Raw genomic sequence first — 14,251 nt, 5'->3', positions numbered from 1 at the left:
GAATCAATGTTAAATCAATGTTAAATCAATGTTGAATCAATGTTAAATCAATGTTAAATCAATGTTGAATCAATGTTAAATCAATGTTAAATCAATGTTAAATCAATGTTAAATCAATGTTGAATCAATGTTAAATCAATGTTGAATCAATGTTGAATCAATGTTAAATCAATGTTAAATCAATGTTAAATCAATGTTAAATCAATGTTGAATCAATGTTGAATCAATGTTAAATCAATGTTAAATCAATGTTGAATCAATGTTGAATCAATGTTGAATCAATGTTATAATGTATATATGTAAGGAATTTTTAAATAAAAAACACATAAAATTAAAATACAATTGTTCTATTTATTTCTTTTTTCACAGTCTTTATATTTCCCGACATTTTTTCTCGAACTTATCAACTATTTACAAATCGTCGAGATTTGGGATCGCATAGTGACCCCACGGTAGAGTGTCGGTACTCCCCGGTAACAAGTACCGTTTATTATCATGCGGACTCAATGCTACTTTCACTTGTTTAACAGTTTCTACATTATGTAACCGTGACCTAATATTATATTGAGTTCTAGTCTGAATTTCAAAATTGCGAAGGCATTTTACATAGTCATCAAAGTTTATTGTCTTTTTGACGACCCCTGCTTTAATGCCTTTAGCTTTCTTAACAAAATCCTCACCTGCAACGCGTATGCTATACATTTTACTCCGCAAGCCAACAAATTCGGTAACTATTTTACCATTACACTCATCCTTCATGAGGCCGAGCACTTTTTTGTTGGCTTGCGGCATGTCATACACGTTGTTCGTGGGAAAATCAGATGTGTCAAACTTTTCAATGTCTTCTTTCATGTCTTTGTAAATGTCTTGACATTTCACTTCATACACTAGACTGTCTGTGTCTGTGTACAACAGTTTACATGCTCCACCATATTTCTGGAGCATGTAACTGTAGTGAAAGTCATAGACCAGCGTTTTCGAGATATCCAACACACTTAAACCCACATAAATTGGTTTATTGAGTAGAATCTCAGTCTTACGCAGTTCAATGGCCACAAGGTCCTCATCGAAGATCGCTCGACTGTGGAAATTTGGTCGAGAGATGAGAGCTTCGGCACCATATCGGCCGTACCAGTGTGTAACCAGCTTAATGTCAACATGCTTGCGAACATTTTCCATGGTCTTACCATACACTGCGTTATTCATCAATTTGAATAAATTCTTTTCAAATTCATTTTTCGCAGTGGTTCGCATGGCAGTATTATAATCAATGTAGGGTTTCAACCATTTGGATTGGTTAAATTTAAGCACTCGATGAATTTTTACGAGCTTCATACCGTTTCCCAGAGCCTGTTTTAAAGCACGATAATGTATGACATACTTTTCTTTAGGCAGGAGAGTCGTGAGTAATTTCTCATGCTTAGAAGTAGGAGGTTTTGCATTTACTGCGCAAAACGGCATGTCTTTGTGAAAATCATGCAGGCTCTCGGGATACTCGAGGTCAACTTCCAACATATACCCGACTGAAGAGTCGTCGGGTACGTTGAAGTCGAACGTCTCGTTAGGATTGGCAATCCACTTAAAACCACCAATTGGAAGTGCCTGCGTCATTGCCCAACCGTACAAATTATTGGCATCGAAATACATAATATACTTAATGTCTTGAGATGGATCAAACTGATCCATATAGGGATTGTTCGCTTTAGCATACCGGTTACAACACTGGCTAATGCCACCTCTGATGCCCGACTCAATAAACATCATCATGTCTATATCGGTTATAAGTTGCAATGCTATGCCCGTATATTTTAGCATAGCATCCCAAGTTAAACCGGGGGTAGTGTAATAGTGTGCTGGATCTAACCCGTACGCTTTTACACACTGTTCGCGAAAGTTCTCAAATACATCAGCAAGTAATAACACATCAGTTTTCATATAAAGGTGAACATAATCGTTAAGGGTTTGACAATTAAATTCAGACCAGACTTTTTGGGCATGCTCATATTCATCATCAGATATACCAGCGTCGTAGAGAGTACTGTAGAATTTCTCTTTCGGAGGCAATTCTGTCTCATCTAGCTTACTTTTTGAGTCAAAGTACTCATAGGGGAATACACCCTTTCGAGTTAATAACTTAATTTTATCTGGATCAGTCACCGTACTGGCAAAAACGGCGTTTACAATTTTATAATCATCAAGGTATGACGCTAACTTCTCGAGAGATGCAGCCATGAATCGAAACGAGTCGATGAAGCGGAATTTAACCTCACTCCCCTTGATATTTTTCGTAAAGGAGATATATTTCTCCTTGTTCAAGGGGAGGAGGTCAACTCGACCTTCAAAGCTCGTCGATACAGCATGAATTATAAAGTGTGCATCGTACCCACTTAAATTGTGAAATACAATGGGTACGATTTGACACTCTTGATAATTCAAGTTGCATGACTCATGCGCAGCACCTCGGTATTTACCAGTAAGATGACAGTGATCTCGCACTTTTTTAACACCCGCTGGTATATGCGTCTGACAAATATGGCACACTGTTGCTTTATTAAAATCAGCTATTTGCTGTTTAGTTAAGACATCCATAGAAATAGGATTTTTAAATACATTATCAATTTTCTCGGAAAATTGCCTTAACTCGTCAGCAAACCACTTGGCAGGATCATTTTCCTGCCTTGGACACGGTAAATACACGGACAATGAGTCATCGTAACTACATTTTACATAATAACCTATACTAAGCAATTTATGACGCTGGAAAATTTCAGTTTTACTTAAATTATCTGTATCTTCTTCAGCGGGGAGAAGTAAACTTTCACAATCGGCGTAGATGACAAAAGGAACTTTTTCCTTGTTTACATAGTTCTTAAACGTAACTATACAATTCTCAGGTTTCGGTAGTTTTACGCTACATATATTCTTTAGTTTACAATTTTCATCGTGTGAATTTAATCTTTCTACAGATGAGAAGTAGTGTAAACAACGGTCACAAATAAACTGTTTATGATCTCTTTTAGACAATTGTTTCGAGACAAGTCGTGATAAGTCCTTAATCCATACATAGTGGAAATTTTCGAAATTAACATCATTATCGTTACAATTTTGGTTCATGCTTTCATCGAAATAAAAATCTACTACATGCAGTAGATTTACATGTTTCACCCTCTTCTCTGCGGTGAGATGAAGAGGGTGAACTGAAAAATTACCATACCTTTTGGTAAGGCCGTAGACATTAATCGATATATCATTAAGTTTTTCAAATTTCACAATACTTTTCAACGATACAGGAAATTCTATTCCTTCAAAGTTTAGTTCATTGTCAAAGTCTTTATAGCTTGATACGCGATATGCATCTCTTATATTTGAGTGCAAAGCTGACAATACAGCCCATTTGAAACATTTTTTATCTTTGTTTTGTACATTAATACATGCCTTTTTTCGATTAATTTGACTAGGTAAGTTGATATATGAACTCGCACGCATTGGGTTATATTTATTTACATTAATCTCTAACTTAATGATTGACTGCAGATTCCAGCTAGACCCTTTCTCATAAAATTCTTCAACTTTCCTTAAGATTGGCTGCTTCATATTTATCTCAAACCATTCCTCTAATGGTGTTGTTTGAAATATACTATTAGATTTGGCTATGAATGGTATTGGCTGCACCACTTCTTCTTCATTCTGCATCCTCTTGAAGTTGGCAGTTAGTACACCGTAGATCGTGAAGGGGCCATTTTTTTTTACAACGTCATTTATATGACGTTTGAACAAAATGGCCGCATCATTCAGAAACGCAGTTATGTCTATATGTACAATGTTTATTATCACATACGTATATAAGCGGCATTCAAATGCACTCTCACACATAGCCCATCTTACACGATTATTAACATTAAGGTCTTGTACACCACCGCCCACTATCGTTTGAGATTCGAACAATACTCGATATCTCATTATCGATTGTAAAATGTTTTGACAACGACTTTTTTCATGTGTAAAGTACAATGATCTTAAAATGCTTGTTAAAACTTGTTCATTGCGAGAACATTCTTCAACCCATCGTGATATGAAATTTGTTTTATTGACATCATTACTCAAACTTGTGAGCAATTCTAAAGCATCCTTGATGAGTGCAATTGTGACCTCACATTCATCAAGGATGGTGCTATAATTAGGACGCTTCGCTTGTCCTTCAATACTTGTAAACTTTCGTTTACCCACCATTGTACAAGTAATAAAAAATAATAAAAAAAGGAAAGTAATTAATCAGAATAATAACAAAAAAGAACAATACAAAACTTTGAAAAATAGTTAAAACTAACTTACAAACTAATGCACTTAAAAGCTAAATTATAATATAAGAGAACGCAAAAAAGAACAATACAATAAACACACTTATAAACTAAATCCTAATCTGAAAAAAGAACAATACAATAAAAATGCTTACAAAATAAATTCTAATCTAAGAAAATTCGAAAAAGAAGTAAAATAAAAGTTGGAATACTATAATCGGTGATAGCTTAGCTGCGTCTAATCTGGCTGAGTTCACAGATTACAATGAGAAATCTACTCGTGAAACCCTCATTTATAATCTGAAATCCCCACTCTAATACCCAAAAATCTCCCACTACTACCTTTGCGCATGCGTAGTAGACCATTTATCCCCACTCCTATGCGCTTTACACTCATTCCTATGTTTTACGCATGCGCAGTAGAGCATTTATCCCCACTCCTAAACGTTTTACTCCCACTCCTAAGTTTTACGCATGCGCACTAGACCATTTACAACCTTAACACATAATAAATACACACTCATTTTTTTGGAAACTAAACCTTTCTATTATTAATGCTAATTATTATAATTATTAATTATAATTTTTATTATAATATTATGACGACGTCGTTGTCGCTGACGACGGTGACGTCGTTGTCGCTGACCTCCATCGTTAGGTTCAGGTGGGGCTGTTGGACCAACCTCTGGTGGAGGTGGTGACAGCGACCTGGTTAGTGGCCTTGGCGAAGGCGACGGAGGTGGTTCCACCCAGGGTGGTGGCGTCTCTGGTCGGTGCCATCGATACCTCGGAGGCGTTGGTGACCTTACTTCTGGTGTCGGTGACCTGGGTGGTGTCCCCAGTTCTACCCATGGTGGTGGCGTCTCTGGCCGGTGCCATGGGTACCTTGGGGGTGACCCTGGTGGTGTTGACGGGAGAGGCACCTCTCGACCTGGGTGCTGCAACTAACATATACAATTTAGAACAATTTAATTATTAATAATTAAGTAAGTAATTATTAATACTTACATTGTACACCGACACCATCCGCACTAGGCAGTTGTAGCACTCGCACGGCTTCTCTTCCATCTCGACTGCCTGTTGCTGTGCTGCAAGCTGAATGAGCTCCTCTGCTGTGTTGCACAATACTTATAGGAATATCCCTACCACGCGCTCTCCCCCCACTATACACTTTTACGATCATGCTTTGCGGCGGTAGAGGGTAACTATCAAGATACTGACTACCCGTCGGTAAAGCGCGAAATTCAAATTTCAAAGAATTTGAATTGTTGAATAAATAAATTACATTTTTTTAGTAAAATCTTCTATTCATTTTAATAACATTATTAGGTTGGTTATAATATTTTTTAAAATTAATTTAAAGATTGAGGTTAAATGAAGTCAATTGATTAAAAGTAAGTTTAATTTTGAAAATTGATTCTGATTGAAGATTGACTTTATTTTATTATTTTATTAGGTATTATAATAATAAAGTAAAGTAAAACATCTTTTTAACAAAAATATATATTTATTTTACAATAAATTTCTACTTATATGTATATACATTTATACAAATATACATATATAATTTTTTAATTAAAACATTTATAAAACTTAAAATACTAAAAGTAAAAAAGAAATAAAAAAAATTTTTTTATAGAAAAAAAGCATGAAAAAACTTTAAACGATAAAGGTAAGAACGAAAAAGAATTTTTATAGAAAAAAACATTGAATAATAATAGTAAAAACGTAACAAAAAAAATTTTTATAGAAAAAAAGCATGAAAAGACTCTAAACACTAAAAGTAAAAATGAAAAAGAACTTTTTCGTAGAAAAAACAGTGAATAATAATAGTAAAAAGAAATAAAAAAATTTTTTTTATAGAAAAAAAAGCATGAAAAAACTTTAAACGAAAAAGAACTTTCTTTAGAAAAAAAACATTGAACAATAATAGTAAAAACGTAAAAAAAAAATTTTTATAGAAAAAAAAAAGCATGAAAAGACTCTAAACACTAAAAGTAAAAATGAAAAAGAAGTTTTTCGTAGAAAAAACAGTGAATAATAATAGTAAAAAAGAAATAAAAAAAATTTTTTTATAGAAAAAAAAGCATGAAAAAACTTTAAACGAAAAAGAACTTTTTTTAGAAAAAACATTGAATAATAATAGTAAAAAAGAAATGAAAAAAATTTTTTTATAGAAAAAAAGCATGAAAAAACTTTAAACGATAAAGGTAAGAACGAAAAAGAATTTTTATAGAAAAAAACATTGAAAAAGAATTTTTCATATAAAAAAAGCATGAAAAAACTTTCAAAGCTTCTATTTAAAACTGGTTATTCTTTTTCTTTTCACGTTTTTCAAAACATTTCTCTGCATAGCAGAACATAAGTTTTCTTTTGGCTCCCTTTGCTTATTACGTCTTTTTACTGTATGAGGTTCAACAAATTGAATTTTCCTTTTCCTTTCTCTAACGTTCGCAACCTTTAATTTCAACCTTTCAATGTTTGTTAGGCCATCGTTAGGCTGCTCTCGTAATGGACTTTTTTCAACATCTTTCTGGGGCCTTAATCTGCGGTCAAATTCTGAGCAGTGCGATTTTGGTGTGGTATTATGTCTTTCTACGGGCTTATTTGGATTTTGTGTTGAGGCTGCTAACTGTCTATGAAATCGGAAGATTTTTTGTATGTTGGGATTGAAATTTGGATGTTCAGCATCTGTTTGAAATAGTCCATGTTGATTCGGATCATACTCCATGCCTTCAATATTTGTGAATAGTTTATTAAAAATGTTATTCGTTTTCAAAATGTCAATCTGACTGTATATTTTTCCATTTCTTCCATCCATCTAAAAAATTATTGATTAATTAATAATAATATTATGTTGAACTAATAATGTGAACTAATAATATTATGTAGTAAAATAAGTGCTAGCTTGAGTGGATATTTATTTCCTATTATTCTTTCATATTTAGGAAGCAAGCAATACTAGGTTAGGTTGAATTTGGATTTAAATTAAATTGAAAATTTGTTTAATGTCAATTTAAATGTAGATTCACTTTTTGATTTTTATAATAAAGTATAATCTCACTTTAAATGTATTCTATAATTATTAACATTTAGTAAAAAAAAAACGTGTAAATAATCTTACCACTTTTTTCTTGTCATCCAGAACATTTTCAATCTCTTGTACATTTTCAATCCTTTCCATATTTTCCATTCCTTCGATATTCACATTCATAGTACTGCTGGCTTTCTAAATATGAAAAAATAATAGGAAATAATATTGTTTGATAAATATTATTTACAAAATACTTTTTTAAAGCAATACTAGGTTAGGTTGAATTTGGATTTAAATTAAATTGAAAATTTGTTTAATGTCAATTTAAATGTAGATTCACTTTTTGATTTTTATAATAAAGTATAATCTCACTTTAAATGTATTCTATAATTATTAACATTTAGTAAAAAAAAAACGTGTAAATAATCTTACCACTTTTTTCTTGTCATCCAGAACATTTTCAATCTCTTGTACATTTTCAATCCTTTCCATATTTTCCATTCCTTCGATATTCACATTCATAGTACTGCTGGCTTTCTAAATATGAAAAAATAATAGGAAATAATATTGTTTGATAAATATTATTTACAAAATACTTTTTTAATGAGAAAAGTAAACTTGGCTAAAATGAACACTTACAATTTTTGGTTCCTTTAAACACTACAAAAAAAGTTGTCTGCTAGCATGGGTTGATTAGAAATGTTAATTGTAAAATAATACAATATTGATGTTATGTTTTTCCAGAATTAATTTATAAATAAATTATAATTTTTTAAACAATCTGGAAGGCGGGATAATTCAAAAATTTTAATTGATATGGGAATTACAAAACTTATTTTACGTTTATTGTAAACATGACTTCTTGTTCCTTAAAAGAGGCGCGAAAACATTTTAAATTCAAAATTATGTTTTTATTTTATCAATTACATAAATAGAAATCATTGAAGACTAAGTTTGGCTTTAAATACTACATTATAAATTATGTAGAATTCAGTGTTATAATTAATAAATAAGTTGTAAATAATATTTTGAGTTAGAGTTTTGATAAATAATATAATTTTGTAAATAAAAGTAACTTGTGTTTAAATATAGAATTTTCAAAAGTAGAAACTCTTTTATGTTTACTGATAAACTATCAATACTTAAAAAGTAATTTATATCTCCCAAGAAACATAAGTATATAATATACACTTACCTTTTTTTATAAACTAGTGAAATTAATTGAAGATAATGTTTTAGTAAATTCTAACAATCACTAGGTCGGTGAAACAGTTTCACCCCGCGAAATTCAAAAGACCAAGAGATTTTAATCTTAAGAAGCAAAAACAAGATGGCGTCCAAGCAAATTTAAATTGTTCAATAATTTTTTTAACATCCCGCCAACAACTCGGTCGGTAAAACAAAATGGCGGCCAAGCAAATTTGAATTGTCAAATAAATTTTTAAATTTCCCGCCAAAATTTAAAAATTCATGTAGCCCAATTGGGCTAATAGATAGTGGCGCCATCTGTTGGGTGTCTGCTCAACTAACTCGGTCGGTAAAACAAAATGGCGGCCAATCAAATTTAAATTGTCAAATAAATTTTTAAATTTCCCGCCAAGCAGATTTGAATTCGCTAGTGGCGCCATCTCTCGGTGACAACCGAAACTATACTTGGTCGGTATAACAAAATGGCGGCCAAGTAAATTTGAATTGTCAAATAAATTTTTAAATTTCCCGCCAAAATTTAAAAATTCATGTAGCCCAATTGGGCTAATAGATAGTGGCGCCATCTGTTGGGTGTCTGCTCAACTAACTCGGTCGGTAAAACAAAATGGCGGCCAAGCAAATTTGAATTGTCAAATAAGTTTTTAAATTTCCCGCCAAGCAGATTTGAATTCGCTAGTGGCGCCATCTGTTGGGTGGTTAGTAAACTAACTCGGCCGGTAAGGTAGATTTCTACCTTACCAACTGGGTTTGAATTCGGCCAGCTGCTGATAATGTAGAAATCTACCTTACCGACTGGGGGTAACTTAGCCGAGATCAGAACCTGCGCCAGAACCGGCTTTGCTATACTACTACAAAACTAGTCCAATTTCTTTTTCTTTCGTTTTTTCAGGTTCAACGAAGTGCGGGAAAACAGGAAATTTAAAAAAGAAAACTGTTGGCGGTAAAAAAATATTTTATTTCGATTTTTCGCGAGTGGTTTCCGCTTTTTTTGATAAAATGTCAAATTAAGACAAAAGTGTTCGGATTTCTTTTTCTTTCGATTTTTCAGGATCAACGAAGTGCGGGAAAACAGGAAATTTAAAAAAGAAAATTGTTGGCGGTAAAAAAATATTTTATTTCGATTTTTCGCAAGTGGCTTCCGATTTATTTTGATAAAATGTCAAATTTCGACAAAACAAGTCGAACTTCTTTTTCTTTCGTTTTTTCAGGATCAACGAAGTGCGGGAAAAGAGGAAATTTAAAAAAGAAAATTGTTGGCGGTAAAAAAATATTTTATTTCGATTTTTCCTGAGTTTTTCAGATATTTTCCGGATTAAAAGTCGAATTATCGTAAAAGTGGATATAATTTCGATTTTTCGCGAGTGTTTTACGATTTTTTTTGATAAATTGACAAATTAAGACAAAAGTGTTCGGATTTCTTTTTCTTTCGATTTTTCAGGATCGATTCCGATTTATTTTGATAAAATGTCAAATTTCGACAAAACTAGTCGAATTTCTTTTTCTTTCGTTTTTTCAGGATCAACGAAAGCGGGAAAACAGGAAATTTAAAAAAGAAAATTGTTGGCGGTAAAAAAATATTTTACTTCGATTTTTCGCGAGTGGTTTCCGATTTATTTTGATAAAATGTCAAATTTCGACAAAACTAGTCGAATTTCTTTTTCTTTCGTTTTTTCAGGATCAACGAAGTGCGGGAAATCAGGAAATTTAAACAAAAAAATTGTTGGCGGTAAAAAAATATTTTATTTCGATTTTTCCTGAGTTTTTCAGATATTTTTCGGATTAAAAGTCGAATTATCGTAAAAGTGGATATAATTTCGATTTTTCGCGAGTGTTTTACGATTTTTTTTGATAAATTGACAAATTAAGACAAAAGTGTTCGGATTTCTTTTTCTTTCGTTTTATCAGGATCAACATAGTGCGGGAAAACATGAATTTTTAAAAAGAAAATTGTCCACGGCAACAAAATAAATTATTTCGATTTTTCACGAGTAATTTCGAAATTTTTTTTGATAAAATGTCCAATTTCGACAAAACTAGTCGAATTTCTTTTTCTTTCGATTTTTCAGGATCAACGAAGTGCGGGAAAACAGGAAATTTAAACAAGAAAATTGTTGGCGGTAAAAAAATATTTTATTTCGATTTTTCGCGAGTGGTTTCCGATTTATTTTGATAAAATGTCAAATTAAGACTAAACTAGTCGAATTTCTTTTTCTTTCGTTTTTTCAGGATCAACGAAGTGCGGGAAAACAGGAAATTTAAACAAAAAAATTGTTGGCGGTAAAAAAAATATTTTATTTCGAATTTTCGTGAGTGGTTTCCGATTTATTTTGATAAAATGTCCAATTTCGACAAAACTAGTCCAATTTCTTTTTCTTTCGTTTTTTCAGGTTCAACGAAGTGCGGGAAAACAGGAAATTTAAAAAAGAAAACTGTTGGCGGTAAAAAAATATTTTATTTCGATTTTTCGCGAGTGGTTTCCGATTTTTTTGATAAAATGTCAAATTAAGACAAAAGTGTTCGGATTTCTTTTTCTTTCGATTTTTCAGGATCAACGAAGTGCGGGAAAACAGGAAATTTAAAAAAGAAAATTGTTGGCGGTAAAAAAATACTTTATTTCGATTTTTCGCAAGTGGTTTCCGATTTATTTTGATAAAATGTCAAATTTCGACAAAACAAGTCGAACTTCTTTTTCTTTCGTTTTTTCAGGATCAACGAAGTGCGGGAAAAGAGGAAATTTAAAAAAGAAAATTGTTGGCGGTAAAAAAATATTTTATTTCGATTTTTCCTGAGTTTTTCAGATATTTTTCGGATTAAAAGTCGAATTATCGTAAAAGTGGATATAATTTCGATTTTTCGCGAGTGTTTTACGATTTTTTTTGATAAATTGACAAATTAAGACAAAAGTGTTCGGATTTCTTTTTCTTTCGTTTTATCAGGATCAACATAGTGCGGGAAAACATGAATTTTTAAAAAGAAAATTGTCCACCGCAACAAAATAAATTATTTCGATTTTTCACGAGTAATTTCGAAATTTTTTTTGATAAAATGTCCAATTTCGACAAAACTAGTCGAATTTCTTTTTCTTTCGTTTTTTCAGGTTCAACGAAGTGCGGGAAAACAGGAAATTTAAAAAAGAAAACTGTTGGCGGTAAAAAAATATTTTATTTCGATTTTTCGCGAGTGGTTTCCGATTTTTTTGATAAAATGTCAAATTAAGACAAAAGTGTTCGGATTTCTTTTTCTTTCGATTTTTCAGGATCAACGAAGTGCGGGAAAACAAGAAATTTAAAAAAGAAAATTGTCCACGGCAATAAAATAAATTATTTCCATTTTTCACGAGTAATTTCGAAATTTTTTTTGATAATATGTCCAATTTCGACAAATTTAGTCGAACTTCTTTTTCTTTCGTTTTTTCAGGATCAACATAGTGCGGGAAAACAGGAAATTTAAAAAAGAAAATTGTCCACGGCAATAAAATAAATAATTTCGATTTTTCGCGAGTGGTTTCCGATTTATTTTGATAAATTTCAAATTTCGACAAAACTAGTCGAATATCTTTTTCTTTCGTTTTTTCAGGATCAACGAAGTGCGGGAAAACAGGAAATTTAAAAAAGAAAATTGTTGGCGGTAAAAAAATTTTTTATTTCGATTTTTCCTGAGTTTTTCAGATATTTTTCTGATTAAAAGTCGAATTATCGTAAAAGTGGATATAATTTCGATTTTTCGCGAGTGTTTTACGATTTTTTTTGATAAATTGACAAATTAAGACAAAAGTGTTCGGATTTCTTTTTCTTTCGATTTTTCAGGATCAACGAAGTGCGGGAAAACAGGAAATTTAAACAAGAAAATTGTTGGCGGTAAAAAAATATTTTATTTCGATTTTTCGCGAGTGGTTTCCGATTTATTTTGATAAAATGTCAAATTAAGACTAAACTAGTCGAATTTCTTTTTCTTTCGTTTTTTCAGGATCAACGAAGTGCGGGAAAACAGGAAATTTAAACAAAAAAATTGTTGGCGGTAAAAAAAATATTTTATTTCGAATTTTCGTGAGTGGTTTCCGATTTATTTTGATAAAATGTCCAATTTCGACAAAACTAGTCCAATTTCTTTTTCTTTCGTTTTTTCAGGTTCAACGAAGTGCGGGAAAACAGGAAATTTAAAAAAGAAAACTGTTGGCGGTAAAAAAATATTTTATTTCGATTTTTCGCGAGTGGTTTCCGATTTTTTTGATAAAATGTCAAATTAAGACAAAAGTGTTCGGATTTCTTTTTCTTTCGATTTTTCAGGATCAACGAAGTGCGGGAAAACAGGAAATTTAAAAAAGAAAATTGTTGGCGGTAAAAAAATACTTTATTTCGATTTTTCGCAAGTGGTTTCCGATTTATTTTGATAAAATGTCAAATTTCGACAAAACAAGTCGAACTTCTTTTTCTTTCGTTTTTTCAGGATCAACGAAGTGCGGGAAAAGAGGAAATTTAAAAAAGAAAATTGTTGGCGGTAAAAAAATATTTTATTTCGATTTTTCCTGAGTTTTTCAGATATTTTTCGGATTAAAAGTCGAATTATCGTAAAAGTGGATATAATTTCGATTTTTCGCGAGTGTTTTACGATTTTTTTTGATAAATTGACAAATTAAGACAAAAGTGTTCGGATTTCTTTTTCTTTCGATTTTTCAGGATCGATTCCGATTTATTTTGATAAAATGTCAAATTTCGACAAAACTAGTCGAATTTCTTTTTCTTTCGTTTTTTCAGGATCAACGAAAGCGGGAAAACAGGAAATTTAAAAAAGAAAATTGTTGGCGGTAAAAAAATATTTTACTTCGATTTTTCGCGAGTGGTTTCCGATTTTTTTTGAAAAAATGTCAAATTAAGACAAAAATGTTCGGATTTCTTTTTCTTTCGATTTTTCAGGATCAACGAAGTGCGGGAAAACAGGAAATTTAAACAAGAAAATTGTCCACGGCAACAAAATAAATTATTTCGATTTTTCACGAGTAATTTCGAAATTTTTTTTGATAAAATGTCCAATTTCGACAAAACTAGTCGAATTTCTTTTTCTTTCGTTTTTTCAGGATCAACGAAGTGCGGGAAAACAGGAAATTTAAACAAAAAAATTGTTGGCGGTAAAAAAATATTTTATTTCGAATTTTCGTGAGTGGTTTCCGATTTTTTTTGATAAAATGTCAAATTAAGACAAAAGTGTTCGGAATTCTTTTTCTTTCGTTTTATCAGGATCAACATAGTGCGGGAAAACATGAATTTTTAAAAAGAAAATTGTCCACGGCAACAAAATAAATTATTTCGATTTTTCACGAGTAATTTCGAAATTTTTTTTGATAAAATGTCCAATTTCGACAAAACTAGTCGAATTTCTTTTTCTTTCGTTTTTTCAGGTTCAACGAAGTGCGGGAAAAAAAGGAAATTTAAAAAAGAAAACTGTTGGCGGTAAAAAAATATTTTATTTCGATTTTTCGCGAGTGGTTTCCGATTTTTTTGATAAAATGTCAAATTAAGACAAAAGTGTTCGGATTTCTTTTTCTTTCGATTTTTCAGGATCAACGAAGTGCGGGAAAACAGGAAATTTAAAAAAGAAAATTGTTGGCGGTAAAAAAATATTTTATTTCGATTTTTCGCAAGTGGTTTCCGATTTATTTTGATAAAATGTCAAATTTCGACAAAACTAGTCGAACTTCTTTTTCTTTCGTTTT

At 31.5% G+C, this 14,251-nt stretch overlaps 1 protein-coding gene across 1 annotated transcript; it reads right to left on the bottom strand.

The window, feature by feature from the left end:
- Positions 1-411: 411 nt before the first annotated feature.
- On the bottom strand, positions 412-4,230 carry LOC127286856 (uncharacterized). The gene has a single exon (XM_051313459.1). The coding sequence runs from the start codon at positions 4,228-4,230 to the stop codon at positions 412-414; it is 3,819 nt and encodes a 1,272-aa protein (XP_051169416.1).
- Positions 4,231-14,251: the final 10,021 nt, after the last annotated feature.

Source organism: Leptopilina boulardi, unplaced genomic scaffold (assembly GCF_019393585.1).
Source record: "Leptopilina boulardi isolate dan_hultmark-lab unplaced genomic scaffold, ZJU_Lbou_2.1 LbouV2_363, whole genome shotgun sequence".
NCBI classification, from domain to species: Eukaryota; Metazoa; Arthropoda; class Insecta; order Hymenoptera; family Figitidae; genus Leptopilina; species Leptopilina boulardi.
Note: the sequence above shows the minus strand (reverse complement) of the source record. Positions and strands in the feature narration are given on the sequence as shown.